At 52.3% G+C, this 21,695-nt stretch overlaps 1 protein-coding gene across 1 annotated transcript; it reads right to left on the bottom strand.

Moving 5' to 3' along the window:
• Window positions 1-10,879: 10,879 nt before the first annotated feature.
• On the bottom strand, window positions 10,880-21,555 carry Mmab (metabolism of cobalamin associated B). The gene is made up of 9 exons (XM_032887048.1): window positions 21,401-21,555; window positions 20,198-20,259; window positions 16,619-16,712; window positions 16,027-16,084; window positions 15,207-15,279; window positions 14,884-14,981; window positions 14,569-14,633; window positions 13,392-13,451; window positions 10,880-11,197 (listed from the first exon to the last, which is right to left on the bottom strand). Exons 1-9 carry the CDS (start codon window positions 21,514-21,516, stop codon window positions 11,110-11,112), a joined length of 714 nt encoding a protein of 237 aa, XP_032742939.1. The 5' UTR covers window positions 21,517-21,555; the 3' UTR covers window positions 10,880-11,109.
• Between the last annotated feature and the right edge of the window lie 140 nt (window positions 21,556-21,695).

Raw genomic sequence — 21,695 nt, 5'->3', positions numbered from 1 at the left:
GCTGGAATTACTGGGCAGGTGGGCAAGGCTGGTCCGGTCATGAGTGCTCAGGCCGCCGTGCTTGGAACCTTACTCTCCTCCTCTGAGAGAACAGCACAAGGAGTTTTCTTGGCCATAGTTGGCTGCGCTGTGGGTCACACCGGCAGTCCCGGCACTTGGGAAGCTCAAGGAAGAGAATTGCAAGTTCAAGAATAACCAGGGATACAGAGTGAGATCCCATCATTCATTAAGAAAAAAAAAAAAAAAAAAAGACTGGCAGGATGGCTCAGTGGTTAAGAACACTGACTGCTCTTACAGAGGTTCTGAGTTCAATTCCCAGCAGCCACATGGTAGCTCACAACCATCTGTAATGGGGTCTGGTGTGCCTAAAGATAGCTACAGTGTACTAATATAAATATAATAAATCTTGGGGTTGAGGATTTAGCTCAGTGGTAGAGCGCTAAAAAGGCCCTGGGTTCGGTCCTCAGCTCCGGAAGGAAAAAAAAATATATATATATATAATCTTAAAAAGAAAAAACAAAACAAGGAAGTCAGGGGTGGTGGTGCACACCTTTAATCCCAGCACCCATGATGCAGGAGCAGGTGGATCCCCCAGCCTGGTCTCTGCGTTCACGGGTAAATCACGCACAGGTTTGACGAAGAGGCTCCCTTGGCAGTTTTCACCATGCAGGTGGAAGGGGAGTCACTGTGGCAGAGGCAGAAGCAAGACCAGGCAGGTAAGATGGAGGCATGATGGGAGATGTAGCACCACTAGCCCAAGGTCGGCGTGGTCGGCGTGGGCACCACACACTGAACAGTGATAACCAAGGCGGCCGGTCTGCTCCTCCCACCAGGTTGAGCCTCTACACGGATCGCTGTAAATCCACCAGGGATCGTAGGAACCAGGGTGGAGCTGACCTCAGTCTACCAAGGGCTAGAGAGGCGAACAGCATTGCAGGAGATCACAGCCCCCAAAACTCTACAACTGAGACTCAGTCCTGGGCCTGTGTGACTCCGTCGGCCTGGAGGGTGTGCGTTGGATGGGGAGCAGGGACTCAGGGTTCAGACTGTCTTCCGAACTGGGAATTTGAAGTCAGTGGGGGCAAACAGGCAGGCAATGTTAGGCTTGGAAGAGAGGAGACAGGAGCAAAGTTACGCCAGGGCAAGCATGGTGTTGCTTTGCCCACTGGGTATCTGCCAGCTCTAGGCACCTGCCAGGCATCTGCACCCATGATCCTTTAGGGGCTCCCACGTATTCTGTAACCTTCTGTCCCATGCAGGACACTGTCCAGGAGAGGGAGGATCCTCTGCTCATCCTGTAGGGGCTTTGGTACTGTCTGTGGATGGTTTTGTCACTGGCCCAGATGGTGCCAGATGGGCTAAGCAGCTGGCAGGTGTTCCAGCCGGGAGCTCGCCCAGGAAGCCTGACGGGCATTCATTCACCAAACAAACAGGCCCAGAGAACTCCTGTGCCTCGGGCTGGCACGGGTATTGCTAAAGCCATGAGCAGTGTGGGTACTGTCCCCAGTCCAGGGAGTTATATTTGCAACGAAAAATGTCATCACATACCTTGGTCACTCTGTCCGGTGCCCTGTGTCACCCGGTTCTGATACCCACTTAACAACTAGGAAGACTGAGGTTTGGAAAGTGTCCCCCTAGTATTCCAGGTCAGAACACTGCTATGCCAAAACCCTCGTCAGGGCTGGGTGGGCAGAAGGGTGGGAGAAGCGTCTTGGCAAGGCTGAAGGGATGCCCTGCCCTTTGTCTGCAGTTCTTCCTGACCCTGTCACCGGCAGAGGCTTCTGGAAGCTGACACGGTCACACCTGTGTGAGGTGTTCCTACTGGCTTCAGAAAGACTAACCTCCCAAGCTCTGGCTTCCCAAGTCTTGCAATCTGAGAGGAAGTGACAGGCCACAGAGCAGCCGCTGGCCCCCAATTCCCAGCCGAAAGGAAGAACAAGACTTGGGGGTGCTCCTGACAGCCTGCTTTGTGGTGTTCACTCTCCCCTGAACCTTTAGAAACTCAATGCAGACAGGAAGGCAAGAAAAAGGCCAGGACCTCAGCTCACCCGAGCTCCGTGGGTCCAAAGACGCCTCCCCAGCTGAGGCAGAGAACCAGCCAGCCAAGGATCCGCAGTGGACATGGCTGCTGCATCTGAACACGTTCCATCGAGAGGGACACCAGGGGTGCCTCCTGTATGTCTTCCTCGTCCCTCAGCTCCCAAATATCTTCATGTGGGCATGCCACTGGCTGGGGAACAGCAGCCAGAGCTCCTGGGTTTTCCCTTTCGGTGTGCTATGCTATGCTATGCTATGCTATGCTATGCTATGCTATGCTATGCTATGCTATGCTATGCTATGCTATGCTATGCTATGCCCCTGAGAACAAGCTGTCAGCTCCAAGTGCCAATCAAATGTAAACGGCCCACCTCCATCAGGGTGGTCTCTCCTCATCCAGGGTTCTTGACATCTCACAGAGAGTCCATGCCGCAGGTGGGTGGAAGCTGGGGCAGTTCAGGACCCCAGGGAGTGTTAACAGAAGCTGGGTCTCCAGGATGCCTTGGGCATGGATGGGTGGCCCACAGCCAATGGCCATCCTCAGCACGCTCAAGTGTCTCATGGAGGTTTGGTGGACGGGTCTGGGCTTGCGTGTTGCTCAGGTATACATTAGGTCAGCAGACATCGTTAACCTGCCATGCCAGGCACCGCCCAGGCCTGGGATTCTGTGTCTGATGAAAGCCAGTCACCACACAGGAACTAGGTCCCTGCTTCTTCCTGACGTTCCAAAGCCCAGTCTGGCCTCAGAGTGGTGGTGATGGTGGTGGTGGTGATGGTGGTGGTGAAGATTCAGGCTCTGGAACAATCCATCATGGCTCCTTCCTCACTGTCTTGGGAACAGTCATGGATCCTCTCCAGGTCTACAAAATGGGGCTGGCCCCTTCCCAGGAGATCGAAGGTGGCTATAGTACAGAGTGTGGCTCACGCATGAACGTTGATGCACGCAGGGAAGTCACCCAAGCCAGCTGTCAGCTGCCCACCCAACCCTCCAATGGGTTAAACTAGCCACGCATCACTTTCTGGTGGGAATACCCTCTCAGACACATGTTCTTGGCTATTTTATCAACATACGGACACACAACTTAGTCACAAAGCTATGATGTTGCATGGTCTGCCACTGTCATAAATGTGACCCTTTACTGATCAAAACGTCATCAGTGCACACCGTGAGCAGCAAGGCTGTGAAGCCTTTCAGATTGTTGGCACCTCCCTTTCTATCTATATCTCGATATGTGTGTGTGTATGATGTATGTATGTGTGTATACATATGTGTGTATGTGCCTATGTATATGTGTGTATATATATGGTGTATATATGTATACATGTATGGTATATATAAATATACACATGTTTGTATATATACATGTGTGTATGTGCGTATACATATGTATGTATGTACATTATGTACGTATGTATATGTGTATATATATGGTGTATATATATGTATGTACACATGTATGGTGTATATAAATATACACATGTTTGTATATATACATGTGTGTATGCGTATGAATATATGTTGTATGTATATGTATATATACATATGAGTGTATATATGTGTGCATATATGCGTACATGTGTGTATATGTGTGTGCATATGTGTGTATTGTGTATGTGTGTATATATGTGTGTATATGTGTGTGTATGTGTATATATACACACATGCATGTATATATACACATATGTGTGTATATGTGTGTATGGTGTGTATATGTGTATGTATATATGTGTGTGTATATATGTGTGCGGTATATATATGTGTATGTATATGTGTGTGTGGTGTGTATGTATGTATATGTATGTGTGTGTACATATGTATGTGTGTATGTGTATGTATGTATGTGTGTGTGCATATGTGGTGTGTGTGTGTGTGTGTGTGTCTGTGTGTGTGTGTGTATGAGCCAAAGGCCCTGCTCCCCAGTGGTAATGGTGCACCTGCGACCATGCAGCACTGCCTACACTTTAGTTAGAGGTCTCCTTCTTGACCTTTGGCTGCAAGACTTTGCAACCTGTAAGTCCCCAAATGTCCCTGGACCAAAATGTTTGCCCTACGTAAATATAGCCATCTTCCTGGAGAAGAGCTGGCACTGGTTCCTCACCCTGCTGGGCACAGCAAAGCACCACAATGGGGACCCGAGAGACAAAGCCTTGGAAGGGAAGGTTCTGGAATTTGCACCCTGAGGAGCCGGTGGTGTGGGATGGGGAGGCGAGGGGGTGGAGCTGTCACACCATCTCTCTGGGTTTAATCTTGAATTTGCATGCTTTAATATGAAATCTAATTGCAGATGCTGAATTATGGTGGGGAGCTCGTCAGGGCTGACTAATTAATTAGTCAGATTTATAAGCATTTGACTCTTTGAGATCTACGGCCCTGATTTGTCGCCTCGAAGCGCTTGGAAAATTTCCCTCTGTTAGTCCTCTTGGAGTGTTGGGAACCATCTTGAGGGGCTGATTTGGGGAGGGAGTGTGACTCCCTGAGGCAATCTGGAGCCCAGAAGTGCCCCGTCCTTTGAGATCAGTGGTTTTAGCCTAAGAATCCAGAAGTATCAAAAGCCCGACTCTCATTCTGTGTCTCTAGGAACCATGACAGACATTACTAGTGGACAACCAAATTCCTTTCTATAAAGTCTGGCCTCCTGGCTCAGCCTTCCTATAACTGACGACCAATGAATTTCTTCTTTTTCCCTTCCTGGGGTAAGCCCCTCTCTGCTCACAGCAGGACAGAGGAGAAGGAACTGGGTCTGCTACTGAAGATGGGGACTGAGTTCCGGTCTTGCCACTTGCCGACTGTAGTGTTAGCCTCAACTCTCCGCTTGTTAGTGCCCCCTTTGTCAGAGGGGATGAAGCTGACTCTGGATGCTGTCACAGACAGAGAGAGACGACAGTGTCCTCAACTTCTGGCTGATATGGTAATGGAGACTATCCCCCAGAAGGCATCCTGTGAGGGGTGGGAACATTTTTCTTCCCTCCTCGGTTGCTCCAGAGTGGGAGCAGAGTCTACATTCACAGGCCAGCCTCCAGCCGTCAACAGTCAGTGCGGAAAGGGAGCGGCACATGTTGGTTTGCACGAGAATGGCCCAACAGGCCATAGAGTTGAACGCTTGGTCACCAGGAAGTGGCACTATGTGAAAGAGGCGTGGCCTTGTTGAAGGAAGTGGAGGACTCTCTCTCTCTCTCTCTCTCTCTCTCTCTCTCTCTCTCTCTCTCTCTCTCTCTCTCTCCCTCTCTCTCTCTTTCTCGGATTAAGACATAGAACTCTCAGTTCCTTCCCCAGCACTATGTCCTCCTGCACGATGCCATGCTTCCCACCATGATGACAAGGGACTAAACCTCCCAACTATAAGCCAGCCCCAGTGAAATGTCCCTTACGATTTGCCGTGATCATGGAGTCTCCACGGCGATAGAACACTGACCAGACCAAGACATGATCAGAGGGCACCCATGGCTGGTGGGGAGGTTCTGGAGGATGTCGTCCTCCAAGGACTACCATGACGCTAGCTGTGCTAGGAGAGGGAGATGACACAGTGCAGGCGGGGGACACCTTTGGGTCTATTCCCACACTCTGGCTAGGGTTTCATGTAGCCCATGCTGGCCTTAAACTTGATATGTAGCCAAGACTCACTGTCTCCACCTCCCAAGTACTGAGATTAGTGGCATGGACCATATACACCAATGCAGTCCGTGCCGGGGACCAAACCCAAGGCTTCGTGAGCGTTAGACAAGCATCCTACCAATTGAGCCACCACCATGCCCAGCTTTCCCGTCCTGTGTCTCTTACACAGGGAGCCCTTCTCAAATCTAACCTAAATCCACTCATTGCCAAAGAATCGGGAAATCCAGACAAACAAGGAGGATGTGCTCCCATCACCTGCGGATCCCCACCCCACCCCTTAGAGGTGGGTACTGTTAGCACACGTGCCTTCGTGCAGCGTATACACAGGCATATTGATGCCACAGGGTTCGTGCTGTTGGCTACACAGCATTTTGTAGCAGGTCCTCATACCTCTCACTGCGGTCCCTTACTGTTAAATGTTGCACTCACAGAACTGCCTAGCTGCCTTTTCTTGAACATCAGTTTCCAGTGATTTCATTGTACTGAGTGACATTTGCTGAATGGGACCCTCTCTCCACTCTGCTGAGAGATGTCTCCCTCTGAGACGCTCAGGCCTGGGACATACCCTCTCAGGACTGTCGTCAGCGTTGCTAAGTTGTCCTCCTGAAACTCATGCCCGCCTCCACTCCCCTGCACTGGGGACTCATGCTTTTCTCTCACGACGTCACTAGGTGGAAAGCCACAGTCTCAAAACTCTCTCCAGCTTCTGGGTTGCTGCAGCCATACCCTGAAGGCAATGGAAATACAGTCCTCTTCTTCTGCCTTTCTCAGTTCAAAGCACCTTGACGGAGGAGACCACAGCCAGTCCGTGCAGCTGGCCACCTGGCATGGCCGCCAGCCGCCTCCCTCCCACGTGCCTGCCTGGGTGTGTGCTCAAGGCCTGCAGCTCACACCTCGTGGCAGGCAGGACAGCGGGCTTGAGTTATAGCGGACCTGATTTCCCTGCACAGCTCCCACGGAGTTAACAGATGTACGCGCGTCTGAGGCAGTCAGGCGGCAAGAGGCTTTGGGGCCGATCCTTCCCGTTTTGACAGTGTGTAATCGAGGTGAAGCCATAAATTTTATAAACAAGAATAAATGCCCCTTAGCAACATATGTCTGCTCGACCCTTCCAAGGTGATCATATATAAAGGTACCTAGTAGCCGGGGAGGGATGTAGGCATTACAGATGGCCGGCGAAGAGGACCAGAGGGCCTGTGACCTGAGATCAGCCACGCGGAGTCGCTTTTACGGACCGGGCTGGTAGAGAGGTCACCTTGCACCCTGGATCTGGAGTCGTCAGGACGCTTTTGTGCCATCTACTGGGTTGGGTCTCCGACAGCTTTCGCCTGTGTCACTTTGAACTGGAACCTACATCTAGTCTTCTCTGGAATGGCTGCTTCCAGCTGGGCTACCCAGGGTCCTCTGAGAGCTTTTGCATTCTTTCCTCCTTTCCTTGCATTTTTTTTCTTTTCTTTTCTTTTTTTTTTTTAGGAGCTGGGGACCGACCGAAACCAGGGCCTTGCGCTTGCTAGGCAAGCGCTCTACCACTGAGCTAAATCCCCAACCCCTCCTCCTTTCCTAGAGAAGCCTCTTACCCCATTTAATTACCAGCCCGACACTAATCGCTAACTGCCCAAGGAGGCCACCCTGAGGAAGGAGATGCTGGGCAGGCTGGAGAAAGATCCAAGTTCAAGGCCCAGAGCGGCCTTGGTGCCAGGCACGGAGTGCCCCAGCTTCTGTGTTTGTAACAAAGGGGCTAATGGCGGCTTGCTGGGGCTGCTGTGGACAAGACGCTTCCTTTCTTTTTCTCTGGGTACGTTTACAAGCGCACGAGTAATGTGCACGCACCGAAGTCAGAGCCTGACTCCTGGGAGCCTGTCTTCTCTTTCCACCAAGTGCCAAACTTGGGACCTCAGTTCTGTGGCAAGTGCCCTTACCAAGCCCTCTCACCAGCCCACAGTGGGAGGGGGTTGGAAAGGGCTCTGCATGTGGTCGGAGCAGGGTGACACATGGTTGGAATTACAGTGCTCAGGAAACTGAGGCAGGAGGATCTCACATTTGAGGCCAGTTGACTCTGGGTAAGACCCTGTCCCAAAGCCGGACCCTCAGAATGTGATCTGAAGAGGACACAGCTGCTCACAGCTGCTCAGCCGTGACAGCCACACAGGCCAGGCCCTCGGCGGCAGCCTCCACCTCAGGCAGTTGGCTGTTACTCTGTTCCAAAGACAGAAGGCCAGGCCCAGTGGCACACCATGCTAATCCCAGCACTGTGGAGGACGAAGTAGCACTCGGGAGGGAGGACCGAAGGTCCCGGGCCAGCCTGGGCTACACAGGAGTTAGGTGAATTGCTCGAGGTGACTCAGCTAAGATGTGAGAAAGCCGTGACTGGAATTCAAGTTAACACTAGCTAGCAATTGCTAGGCCCCTGTTAAAGATTCCTTGTTAAGCTCTCCCTGGGACCACAGAGCCTGAAGATTCATCATTTTACCAGAGAGGAGGCAAGAGGGAAGAGATGACCAGCATGTCTGGAGCTCAGTGGCTGGGAAGTGACAGGGCTGGTCTTAGCAGACAGGTTGAGGGAAGCTAGAGGGAAGCTGTGTTGGGTAACCATCTGAGTCCCTCTGAGGCCTCTCTACACCCATGCATTTCTCCTCGCCTTCAAGGTTGGGGCTATGCGAACTCCTAAGTGGCTGCTTTTGAAGAGGGTGGTTTTGTTTTGTTTTGTTTTGTTTTGAGACAAGGGCTACGTTGCCAAGGCTGGCCTTAAATCTCCAAACTGTCAGGCCATCCACCTACCTCAGCCCTGCATGTGGCTGGGACAACAGGTATGCACCACGGCGTCCAGCTTGCATGGGAATCTTACCCTGGGATTACACGGACTTCTGGGACGCGTGTAAACTTGGCAATCAACCAGAGCACGCACACCACCCCAAAGGGCATGTGCACAGCTTTTCCAGTGCCAACTGATTGATGGCTTTGGGGCCTCCGATTCCATAAAGTGACTGAGACCCCTCCCCAAAGCTCCCAGATCCCCATCTGTTTGCCCTCTGCCCTGCCTGGACAAAGTGCCACCCTCCAGGAGGACCCAAGAGAGCAGCTCTGGGCCCCGAAAGTGGGAGCCATGCCCCCTGCCAGAACCCCAAAGGCAAATTTATTCCTCTCGGAGATCAAGACAGGACCAGCTTGGGCACAGCATTGCCAGCAGGATCCTCAAACCCCGTCTGGGGAGAGAGATGAGCCACAAATCCTTCCAGACTCTGATTTATGTAGCATTCATGTGGAATTTATTATACAAAGAATTTTATTCAATTAAACTTGAAATGCGTCCGGATTCTTAAAGGTTCAGCCGTGATCGCTGGGACAGAGCGATCGTAAAACTGGATGGGCTGTCGGGAGGTGCTGGGGAGGAGGTAAGGGTGACATTGCAGCTGACAGGGGACTTGGAACCGGGGACGTTTATCATTGGGATGTGCTACAAGTTCAGGCTCTGAAAATTACTCCATGAGAAACGCACATTAACAATAGCCGTGAAGTATCAGTTAAGGGAGACTCGGCTGAGAAATGCGACAGCAATCTGTCAGCGCCTGGCGATGCTTGCCGCAGCCCAGGTCGTGATTAAAACTACTGTCAAGTACCAGTGGGCTCGGTGGTGGCGGGGTGTCACGTGGCCACAGCCTAGGTCAGTTCTGAGTCTCAGTTTCCTTTCCTGTAGAAACGTGAACTCCCCACCCCCGGCACTGTGAGCCTCAGGTGAGATCCAGTACAAGCTGGGCCCTCTGGTAGCAGGTCGGACATCACAGATGGGTTCATTCACCTCTGCGAATGCTGGTGAATACTGTTCTGGTGAGCCCAGACTAGGGGCATCTTCTTGGATGTGAGGTATGGGGTGGCAATACCCTAAAACCCACTGAAATGTCCCATTTAAAAGGAGGAACTTTTTGGTGGGTGGATTGTATCTCAATAAAAGCGCTTTCTACAAAACTTCAAAGGAGAGAAAGCCTTCCTGCTATATTTTTAAGGGTTGAATTATGAAAGGGGTGAAGAGATCAGTGATAAATGGGTACAATTTAAAGAAGGTTTTGAAGCTTGTTAGCACGTAGTGGGGATCACCCCATGAGGCCCAGGGTGGTACACACAAGGCTAGGCAATGCCTGGAGCCTGAAGGTGGGGATCGACATTTGAGCGCCACTCAACATGCTCACGTGGGTCTGGAAGGCGGTCGGGCATAGGCTAGGGGCGTGGCTTCCTATGCTCTTGAGTTCGCACTCCCCTTTTTGGGGAAGACCTGGAGCTGTAGGCAGAGTGGCGGGGCTGCTGTAAGCTCTTGGAACATGGCTTCCCCGGCCAGGCCCAGACCAAGCTCCTGCCTCCGTTTCTGCACACACAGCACCAACTCTGTCCAATCCGTGCCTCACTACCCTACCCCGGTGGCTGCAGTGTCCTTGCAGGAACTGCCTCCTAGGGGTGTCCCTCCCTGCTGGGCATCCGCCCTTCACAGGACCCAGAAGATGCACGGCTGGAATCAAAGGCTTGCTGACTGACCAACAAGACAGCTAGAGGGGCCGGTCCACCCACACCTAGCATGGAGGGTGTGCCAAGGATGTGCACAGGGAAGAGACGATCGCTGAGCTGAGTCCTGGGGTGTCTCAGACCTACCCTTCCTAAGTCGCTGGCTACCATGAGGTTCTCAGGGTTGCCTCCGGCCTTTCATAAACATCCCTCTTCCCAAGGTCACGGGTGTCACTGCGATGTCACGTCAAGGGGAAAGGAAGCAGTGGTGGCAGGCGGAGTAACACAGGCATGATGTGGCTCACGAAAGCACAGACCGGCTGTGGTGTGGCTCACGGAAGCATGAACAAGAGAGCTCGTGCCACGCTGAAGACCACATTCCGCCACTGCCCGGGGTGGGGAGGACCGCCTGCCTCCTGCGCTGATGGAAAAGATTCTCGGAGTTGCGCCCCTGTGGACCTGCATCTTTCCCCGACACTGTGGCAGTGATGGGCGGCTCAGAGGTGACTAAACTCAAGTCTGCCTGCCTTCCCTTTATAAATGTGACATTTAAAGCCCCACTGGCGCAAGTAAATCACAATTACATTCCAGGGGCCTCTGGTACATTCCAAGTCCTTGAACAGCCTGAGTTGGCAATGCACACACTCTGTCTCTCTCTGTGTGTCACACACACACACACACACACACACACACACACACACACACACACACAGCCCGAGTGCACGGTTCAAACCTTCCCCACGTTCATTCTCAAATCCAAGTGGCCCGCCGTCCCCTTTGTAGCCTCCAGTGCACCTTGCTTCCTGCCGTTTGGAACTCAGTTGAAGTGATAAGCCAGGAGTCTCAGAGGTCCCTGAGGGCAGGGGGCTGGGCACAAGGCAGGCGATGCTGGGTCTGTAGCTCATGCCTGCTTCCGCTCTCAGCATGACTGTCTGGAGCTGACCACTGGCCCACCATGTCTTCACGCCTCACTCATCACGCTTCTTGTATATTTTCTCCTGGCTGCCCTCCTTCATGGCTGCATACCTGGCTACCGTGAAAAGGTAATCGCTGAGTCTGGAGGGCAGAGAGAACCAATGGGAAGGCCGTGAGATGACAGGCTGGTGCTAGCTGGCCCCTGCCTGCTTTCAGGGAGGATGGGTGAATGGAATGCTGGTGGCACAGGCTATGGTACACCCAGGGTGGGAAGGGCAGGGACTCTAGGCCACCACTTCCTAAGGGGCTTCTATACTCGCAACAACGGGCACGCTGCGTCTGGAATTCGGGAGTGTGGTGAGCTCTGGTTTCTTAAGTGAATGTTTTTGTTGTAATCCCAGGTGTGGGATATGAGGCTGCTTCAGTTTGTCCACAGCCGCTGACTGTGATCGTCTCGTGCTCCGTGTGTATGTGAGTGTGTGTGTGTATTGCGTGTTGTGTTGTATGTGTGTGTGTTTGTGTTGTGTGGGTGTCTGTGTGTGTTGTGTATGTTGTGTGTACGTGTTTGTGTGTGTTGTGTCTGTGTGTTGTGTGTATGTTTCGTGTGTGTTGTGTCTGTGTTATGTGTATGTTGTGTGTGTGTGTGTGTGTGTGTGTGGTGTGTGTGTGTTTGTGCGTTGTGTGTATGTTGTATGTGTGTGTCATTTTTGCCAGCTGCAGAGTTTAATTCTGGGGACTCTGGAGAGGGTGGGTGTACACGGCAAAGCCCGAGAGCCTCTGTGGCCGCCGCTCCTGCCAAGTTGCTGTTTTGCAGGTTGGAGATATCCTGACGACAGAGACTGGACCTGCCCCAAGGAACCTGACACCCCCACCCAGTGAGAAGTAGTCTGAGGAGGTCTGCGCCCAATTCTCTTTAACCTTCTTTCTCTCCTACCTAGTGTCGAGGGGTTGGTGGTAGATAATAGAACCCAATGAAGTAGCCCGAAAGGTACGCCAACCCAGGAGAACTGCGCCAGCCCAGGAGCCTGCAGGTCGACCCAGCTCCAGGTTCTGCTCTTCCCGAGCTACATTTCGATTAGAGAAGCCTTAGGTGGGTCGTGACCTTGGAGCTCCCAACGTCTTCGTGGCTGGGGCTCTCCTGTGCAGGTAGGCTGGTCAATGGCGTTCTCGGTCTCTGTATACTAAGTAGTGACACCCAGCACCCACTATGACCCCCACTGTCTCTAGACACTGCTGATGTCACACACATGACAGAGGCCTAGTCCCTAGCTCTTCCTCGGACCCAGCAGTGATGGGCTCGGGGCAGGAGGCCTTCTGCAGAGAAAGGAGAGCCTTCGAGACAACATCACACCTGCCTGAGGTCCTCTTGAGGCTCTGACCCCTTGGAGGCTCAGAGCAAGCATCTGTCACTTCGTCACGCCTTCCTGCTTGCCCGCTACCCTAAGCCCAGCTCCGCACACATCTGGTTCTCTACTCCTAACTCTAGGGGCCCGTGAGCAGCTGTCAGACAAGACTTGCCCTGCCATTGCCCTTCTGAGCCTCATGTTCCTGGGGCAAGCATGTGCTGCCTTCTTGGTGACTCCCCGGAACCTGCAGGGAAGGCACAGCCTACCCTGACCCACATAACACTGTAGGGTCAGCAGGTATCCCCAGGGTTGCTGCTTCTGAGTTTAAAGGGAGCCATTTCTCACTTGACCTGGGTGACATCCCACCCAGAAGGGAGGATTCTATGAGGATTCAAGCTAGTCTTTATCCTGGGGTGGGAGGGTGGGGTAACACAGGACATGGGTAACCCCATAGCTAGGTGTTGCAGGGTCACTCCCTGTCTTGCTAGGCAGCTTCTGGGGTGCAGCCCCCATGTTTCCCTAAGCTCTCCACCAGCTCGTGGGCTCCTGCCTGGCCTACACTGGCTGCATCTGAGCCAGATTACAGTGAAGACCAGAAGCATGGCTGCAGGGCAGAGGGCGAGTGCAGGGCCACGCACTCCTGCGGCAGCCATGCTCAGAGCACTGAGGCCTGAGGTCAGCATTTCAGGAAGAGACGCTGGCTGGGCGACTCCATGGGCCATCATGGAGGCCCTTGGGAGCAGTCTCCATGAGCATACCCTAAGACCACCTGACCGTTTTCTTTACGTTTGCCTCTCCTGGCTCTGACAGGCATTTCCTAAGCAGAGCCTGACCTTAGAGTGGGACAGGGCTACCTGGGACCAGCACGCTCCGCTATACATGGCAGAGCCTGGGGCTCAGTCATGGCTGCTCTAGGGCTCGTTGCAATGCTATGACCCCCACACGAGTCCCAGGTGGTGAGACAGACCCGAGGCACTCCACTTAGGCACCTGTTCAAGAACTTTGCCACATTTGCGTCCGTTTCTCCCATCTGGACAAGGGGCACCACGCTGTGAAGATGGAACACACAGTCAGGTTACAGAGCGAGGCTTAACGCACGGGAGCCTGGGACACAGACCGGCGCCTGACCTCACTATTCAAACCCAGTCCTGACAGGCACAAACCAGACAGGGTGCCCGCCACTGCCTCAGCCAGCCCCCTTACCTTGGTCATACAGGACGTGGCCTTGCCAGGAAAGGAGGAGGCACAGCAGGCAAGTTGAGGGTAGCTGGCCTGGGCTCCTTCGTGGGGAGGGCTATAAACCTCTAGTCCTTGAAGGAGGGGGTTTGATCCCTTAATCCCCAAGGAGCTCCTTGTTCTAAGTTGTGATTCTAATTACCTGGAGGTCCCACTCCTGGCTGTGGGCATCTACTTGGCCTCCTGCGCTGCCTGATCCAATCTGGTCCTCTCCTGAGCTAGCCTTGGGGGTGCTGGGTTTGGCCTTACCCAAGACTATATACACTTGGCCAGCAGCCCAAGACGTCTCATGTCTAGTCCTGCCTGCCGGCACTTCCCACTTGGCACGGTTTCTTCACCGAGAGTTTTCTGGTCACTGCCGGCCGGGGACTGTCTGCCGCACTGAATGTGCGACGACACCAGCTCTGTCTGCGCTGCTGAGCTAAACTGCACTACTCACACGGCAAGCCCTGTTGAGCGGGTGACTTTGAACAAATGACTCTTTTTCTCCGGAGGCCCACACGTTTTTTTGGTCACCCGGGATGCATCTGGGAATGTCCGGATTTAAGAGTCTTTTGTGAAGGAAAAAGGCTTGTGATCCGAGAGTCCGCTGGACCTCCCCAGAGCAGCCACAGAATCTCTCTAACCTGCTCCTGACTCCCGGAGCTGTTGTGAGGAGCCCCTGAGAGGTGGACAGATTCTCTGGGGTCCCCCCCACTCAACCACAGGGCCCCTCGTAGTGCTTTCTGCTGGCTTCTCGAGGTCCTTGCATGGTGTCCTCCTCAGCCCCCCACCCTAGGGAGCCTGTGGCTCTCAGAGCAGGGAAAACTCTGCTTGGCCTCTGAGCGGCACCACAGTCCCCTTCCAGATACAGGACTCAGGACAGGGCACAACGAAGACACCCAGGGAAGGGTCGGTGGCTCAGATGTGACCAGGCTCTGGGGTCCTTACCGTCGTTCAGCCCGGCGGCACACAGCCCGACAGAAGTGCAGGGCAGAACTGCTCTTGCCTCCAGACTGAAAGAGAGAGTGTGAGTGTTGGCCACTGCTGCTCCACAATGGGCAGTCTCCTGCCTCCCAGAGCCCTACCAGGCATATCCCTGAGGCCCTGCCCTTGACAGGAGCTGAGTGCTGGGGGGTGGCTCTGTTACTGGGGAAAGCTACAGTTGGGTCTATCGGCAAGCCCGTGTTTCTGTCACTGCACCCACTCCGCCGCCCCCAGGTTGAGCCCCCTCTCCCACACACACACCCGCCGCTCGATACCCACAGGGAGAATGAAAGCCGTGAGTGGGGGGAGCTGGCTGGTGTACTTGTCAATCCACTGTTCCAGCTCCAAGATAGGCTCTTCCTGGAAAGCCGTGTGCTCTGAGGAGTCAAGGGCAGAAAGGCACTAATGTAAAAATGTCACCAGACCCCCCGGGACACGCTCCTTCCTTCTGCATGGGTGTCCCACTCCCATCGGCTTTGAAGGTAACCTCTCTCCCAAGCCAGAGAGCTCTGGGGCCCAGGCTCCCAGTGGGCAGTACTGGGGTGGGGGGGGCAGCCCTCACCCCAAGACCCCAGGAACTCCCCGAGCAGGCTGGGAATTACTTAAGTGAGCCTCCCTGGCTGAGGAATGTGGAGTGGCCAGGGCGGAGCCGACGTCCTGCAGAGTGCACTGGATCTGGGAACAAGGGTGAGGAGAAAGGTCGTTGGTGGAACGGGTTGGGCCTGTTGGGCTGTGTCCCCCAACTGTCCTAACTCTAAACACCAGAAACCTCTTGAGCGGGGCTTGAGGGAGGAAAGGGTCTGCTAAGCTCTGGCCAAGAGGCACCCTGCATTCTTCTTTCTCTATAGTGACAGTTGGAGTCACAGGACCAAATGTACCAAGTGAAGGATAGCCTATGGTGGGCAGTGGTCAGCGGGGTGGGAGGACTCAGGGAGGACACTTGTCACTCCTGGGACCCATGCAGGCTCCAACCAGACTACAGTTTAGCTTGGGCGACCTCAGCCTCCCACACATCCTAGAGTGACCCTGCTAAGTAGATCCCATTGGATCTCAAGGGTGGCGTTAACAGGCACACGTCCGCCTGGCTGAGACTCTCACGGGCTCCTGAGTTCTTCAGCCTGGGCTGTGGCCCCTGGCCCTGGGCTGTCCTTGGCAATGTAGGATATTGGCACCAGGGCTTTCTCAGAGCTAGAGCACAGGTATCCTCCAGGATTGCTGCACACCCCCTGGAGAGCAGAGTCACCCTTCACACGACAGCCCTCACCTCGCTGGGGATTATGTGTCCTTATTTCCGAGATGAGGATAGCATAGTTCTTAAGAGTGATTAGCTACTGTGATGCAAAGAGGCAACAGGCCACGGCAAGCCGGTGACACCTCAGGCCACAGAGACAGAGGCCCCATTGTAGGCTAAACTGACTTTACCTTCTGAAGTTCTTCGGCAAACGTGTGGCCTTTTTCTGTGATCAACTCCATGGCAAACCTAGGACGAGGAAGAATCAGTCCCTGTCAGTGATCTGGGAGCCGTGCTAATAAGCTACACCAGCCATGGCTGCCTCTTCCTGCTGACAAAGAGAACACGTGGACAGGGGCATTTGCTTCCTGAAGCGCCTTTATCATAGTCACTACTCCCAGTCAACCGTCCTTTCTACACAGGCAGGCTGGTCCTGTTGCTCCATCAGGGAGCAGGAGACCTGGGGTCTGTCCAAGGAGATAGAGACCTCAACAGCACACCAGAGGCCAACGTTAACCTGCTCACAGTAGGAAGGGCTTTCAAGGATGAAGAGGAGTTCCTTCGTGAGGTAGAACAGAAGAGGAAACAAACTTCCCACACATAGGTGACAGGGACAGACCTATACTCTGTAGCTCACGGAGCTGACCAGCAGATCTGTGCGACCTGACTTCTCATAGCCACAGCTCGCACAGATCCATCAAGGGCAACCTCCAGGACCCTCCGGCAGAGCTGAGAATGTCACACGGCTGATGCCCGGCGCTAACTACATCGAGGCCCACTTACCCAATAGCCGAGCTTAGTTCATCCGTGGTCCCCAAAGCTTCAAATACTTGATCGTCTTTAGGTCTTCTTTCTCCCGTGAAGGTGCTGGAAAGCCCTGGGGGGAGATATTCAGCACACTGAGATTTGGGGGCTTCTGGGGGGGTGAGTGTAGTGTGTTGGTCTGACACTGCTTGTATTGTAATGCTCAGTACTGGCCCCTAAAACCTGGTTGCCCCAGTGACTCGAGAGTCCGAGTGTAGACCCAAGTGACACTTTGTGACCTTGCCCTCCAAGTTATCCCTGACTGGTGAATAAAGACATCTACAGCCTATAGCTGCGCAGGACTGAGAGAGGCGGGGCTTGGGGTTCCTGAGTTTGGAGTCTGAGGAGAACCACGAGGGGGAGGGAAAGGAAGGTACAGAGAGGAGATGCCATGGGGTAAGAATCCTAAAATCATGGTCATGAGGTCTGGCCAATTGGAGTTCAGGGCAGCCCAGATGGAGCCCAGTACGTAGTAATTCGGGGTTATCGATAGGAAAGGAAATTCTAACAGCATGGAAGGTAGATATCCGCCCAGCTTAGTGCTGATAAAGGCTTATTATAAATTAAAGGTCTTGGGTTGGAGAGGTGGCTCTGCGGTTAAGAACGCTGACCGTTCTTCCAGAGGTCCTGAGTTCAATTCCCAGCAACCACATGGTGGCTCACAACCATCTGTAATGGGATCTGATGCCCTCGTCTGGGGTGTCTGAAGACAGCGACAGTGTACTCACACACATAAAATAAACACATCTTTAAAAAATATAAACAAATAAATTAAAGGTCTGGTGTGTCTTTTATCTGGGAATTGAATAATCCAAGGAGGGGAAGGGGCCCCTGACTGAGATTAAATATATTCCACATCAGGTGGGTCAGGAGCTGGAGGGATGGCTCTGTGGTTAAGGGCACCAGCAGCTCTTGCAGAGGTCAGACTCAGGTCCCGGTATCCCATAGAGTAACTTGCAACCCTCTGTAACTCCAGTTCCAGGGTCTGATGCTTCCTTCCAGCCTTCACGGGCACCAGGCATGCGTGAGTCGCATAAACACACACTTAGGCAAACACTCATACACATCAAAGTAAAGCAAACCTTTAAAGAAAGATTTTTTTCCCCCGATATACTTAAACTATTTTCTTTTTATTTCCTGTCTGTGGGTGTTTAATCTGCATGTATGTCTACACACTATTAGCATGAAGTGTCCTTTTTGTCACTGCCACCAAGGTTATCTCTCTTCTTCCTGGCATGCTGTTAGCTTAGGAACCACCAATGAAGCCTCTTGTTTAAGAAATAAGGCGCCTGTGGTATCTAACCTCTGCGTGTCCCGGCTCCTGTCATGTGTCTTAGCCAAAGAAGCAAAAGCGACCAGGCAGATGCATCTTTGTCACAGTCCCCAGCACCCCTCTGTCTTTCCAACCTTCTAAGAAAGATCACTGAGTGCCTTCAGTTACAGAAGTAGTCCTGCTTCCTAACCTCGTCAGATCCAGAACGAAGCTCCCCTTCTCTAACTCTGACCCTGTGCCGTCCAGCATAAGCCTCACCCTGTCCAGCAGCTATTATGGGATTCCACTGCTGGGCCATAGTGAGCCCAGTGCCCCATCTGTGAGTGACCTGAGGCTGTCCCTGAACCTGTCTGGTGTAGCACTGACACCACCACCTGTCACTTCTACTCGATTTCTATCGTTCTGGGAACACACCGGCGACAGACAAAACATTTACATTCTGACATTTTGTTTGCATACAGCTCAGTGAGGGTAAGTATGTCCTCTGTGTGTGTGTGTGTGTGTGTGTGTGTGTGTACTTGAGTATGAAAGGATATAACCCAAACACAATCACTATTAACGATCTTGACCCTATGAAGGGTCTTAAATTTCGGAAAATGGTACCATAGTTGTCTATTTCTCTATCACTATTATATCTGGTATTTAATAAATATTAAGGCAATTAAAAAAAATAGAAGAAAAGTATTTGAACTCTTGTGTATTTCCCTCTCCCACGAATCAAATCTCTCTCCTGGCTTCCAGACAAAGATAAAATCTTTCAGGATTAGCAAGGTGGCTCAGTTGGTAAAGACACTTGCTGCCAAGTCTGATGACCCGAGTTAATCCCTGGGAACCAGATGGTGGAAGAAAGGAAGCATCTTCTCCAAGCTGTTCTCTGACCTCAAATGCATTGGGATATAGGCATGTATAACCCACATGCGCGCGCGCACACACACACACACACACACACACACACACACACTCACACACACACTAAATAAATTGCAATTTTAAAAGTCCCAAAGAGATAACCTATCAGACAAATCTGAAAACACACTCATTATTTTTTTCTTTGGAGACAAAGTCTCACTATGTGGCCCTGGCTGGCCTAGAAATTGCTATGTAGTCCAGGCATACAAAACACACACACACACACACACACACACACACACACACACACACACTATACATACACAATTTTTTTCTTTTCTTTAGAGATAAGCTCTCACTATGTAGTCCAGGCTGGCCTTAGACTTACTGTGATCCTCCTGCCTCTGCCTCCAGAGTACCAGGACAACATGTCTGGGCCACCAAGTCTACCGCTACATGTTTTAATCCAAATAGGCTAAAAAGTTCTTTTTACATTTTTTACTTTTTTTTTTTTAAAGATTTATTTATTTAATGTATATGAGCACACTGTTACTGTCTTCAGACACTCCAGAAGAGGGCACCAGATCCCATTACAGATGGCTGTGAGCCACCATGTGGTTGCTGGGAATTGAACTCAGGACCTCTGGAAGAGCAGTCAGTGCTCTTAACCGCTGAGCCATCTCTCCAGCCCCCTACATTTTTTAAATTTAGGCTGGGTGGTGGTGGCACACCTTTAATCCTGGCACATGGGAGTCAGAGGCAGGCATATATCTGAGTTCGAGACCAGCCTGGTCTACTGAATGAGGTTTAAAGACAGGCAGGGCTATGCAGAGAGAGAGGCTATGGTGTGCATGCATGTGTGTGTGTGTGTGTGTGTGTGTGTGTGTGTGTGTGTGTGTGTGTGTGTGTGCGTGTATGTATGCATGTTTGTGTATGCGATATGCACGTTAGTACAAGTGTTCACAGAGCTCAGAGACAATGGATCCCTCTAGAGGTGAAGTTATAGGAAGGTTTGAGCCACCCACTGTGGGTGCTGGGAAGCACGGAATAGGCTCACCCCTGAATCATCTCTCTCACCCATGACCCAGAGTCCTTACACTGTCCTGCACTGTTTTTTAGCTTTTTTGGTTCTGGTGTTGAGCACAGGGCCTTCAGAATACTAGGTGGGCTCTGTACCACTTCCAACCCCACAACGTGTCATTCCCTTTGTTCAAGACAGAGTTGTACTATGTAGTGTAGCCTGGAGTTGGATACGTCACCCTAGCTGGTCTTGAACTTGCGACTCTCCTACCTCAGCTCCTGAGTGCTGGGGTTAAAGTGTGCACCATGCCCGGCTTCCTTACAACTTGTCTTGAACACTTAATAGTGCATTTTTCAAGTGGCTTCACATTTACGGCATAAATTCAGACCGGTCTTGTGGCTGCAACATGGCCTACCTTTGTCTCCTGTCTTGGTGTAAATCTTGGGGACCTTGGCTGCCTTCGAGGATGGCTGCGGTCTGATGAGAGACAGACACAGAGACATGGTTAAGTGAGAATGGTTTATGGGGTGCACCTTGGCGAATGATGCCCAGCTTTCGGCCTGCAACCTCGGTGGCAGCACTTACCTGCCTTCGGGATGGCAATCTCTTGTCAGCCATTTCCCCGCTGAACCTTCTAGACAGCTTCTTGTCCCTGCCTCTACCCTTACAGTGGCTGCTGTAGTGCATGTCTCAATGAAGATGCTTCGCAAATACTGGCTAAAAGGACCATCCAATCACTCCACGTAGCCCGCGCTCCACAGTGGACTAAAGTCACTAGCTCCTCAAACTGCTCTTCACCTTCTCCCATTGCTTCTCCTTTGAGGAAACTGGAGCCCACAAAGACTCAGCCTCCTAGATCTCCAGGAAGTGACTGGGCTGGGATTCACATCCAAAACTCCTCTACTGTAAACCTGACCTGGACCATTAGCCTCCCCAAACTCTTGCTTCTCATCTACCCTAACCCCAACCCTTTACCACAAAGTTACAGCTTCTTGGGGAAAGAAAACCAGGCCATTTGCATTTTCTAAGGTGTTGAGTATCAAGGCACTGTCAAAATGGAATTTCAAAAATGCTATTTTCACTTAAAAACATTTTTTTTTTTTGAGGCCTGAGCCTGAACTACCTAGCCTTTGTTTGGTCAAGCTAGGCAAACAGTGTACCACCAGGCCACATTCCCAGTTCTTGCTCCAGAGCCCTCAGGAGTCTTCCATTTTCAAACAGTGCACAACTTAGATATATAGCTTAAAAGTAAAATGTGAATTCTCAAGGTTGTTGGAAAGTCAGAGGACTGGACCGGAAACGTTGATTATGAGCTCATGGTAGTCTGTGAGTCCTGATGCAAGTTTCAAAGTGTTACCATGTCTTCCTGGTATCTTAATTGTAATCCAAATAAACTGCCTGGGAGGCTGGACAAAACCCACAAGGGCATCCCCTGCCCCGACTGACTCCTGCTGGACTGCCTTAAAACTTGTGCAGGAAATCCTGACCTCTGACGCCATGCTGACCCCGATGACGTCAGGCCACAGAGAGCACGTCATCAGTGTGACATGCCCACGGAAACAAAATAACTATTCTCCTCACACCTCGTGTTGAGTTACTCTCCCAGCCTGAAACTCACCTGTCCCCGTCTTCCCCACCCTGAGGGCCAAAGCTCTGGAAACGGGAACACAGCAGCCTGCACCCGCCGAGACGCCGGCGCAGGCCAAGGCGGCCCCCAAAGGTCCACACAGCCATGAGTACGGTAACGCGTCCAGGGCTGACCCAACCAGGCACCCGTCCAGGCCCGGGGAGGACTCCGCCCCGCAGCCGGCCGCGCCACCTCTCAATGGCTGTTTCCTATTGGCCTGTGGCACTCGCACCAGGGCGGGGCACCCCCCGGGACTTGTTTCCCATTGGATGACGATTAGAAAGAG

Source organism: Rattus rattus, chromosome 16, assembly GCF_011064425.1.
Source record: "Rattus rattus isolate New Zealand chromosome 16, Rrattus_CSIRO_v1, whole genome shotgun sequence".
NCBI lineage: Eukaryota > Metazoa > Chordata > Mammalia > Rodentia > Muridae > Rattus > Rattus rattus.
The sequence above is the reverse complement of the archived record's forward strand: the minus strand, read 5'-3'. Positions and strand labels throughout refer to the sequence as shown.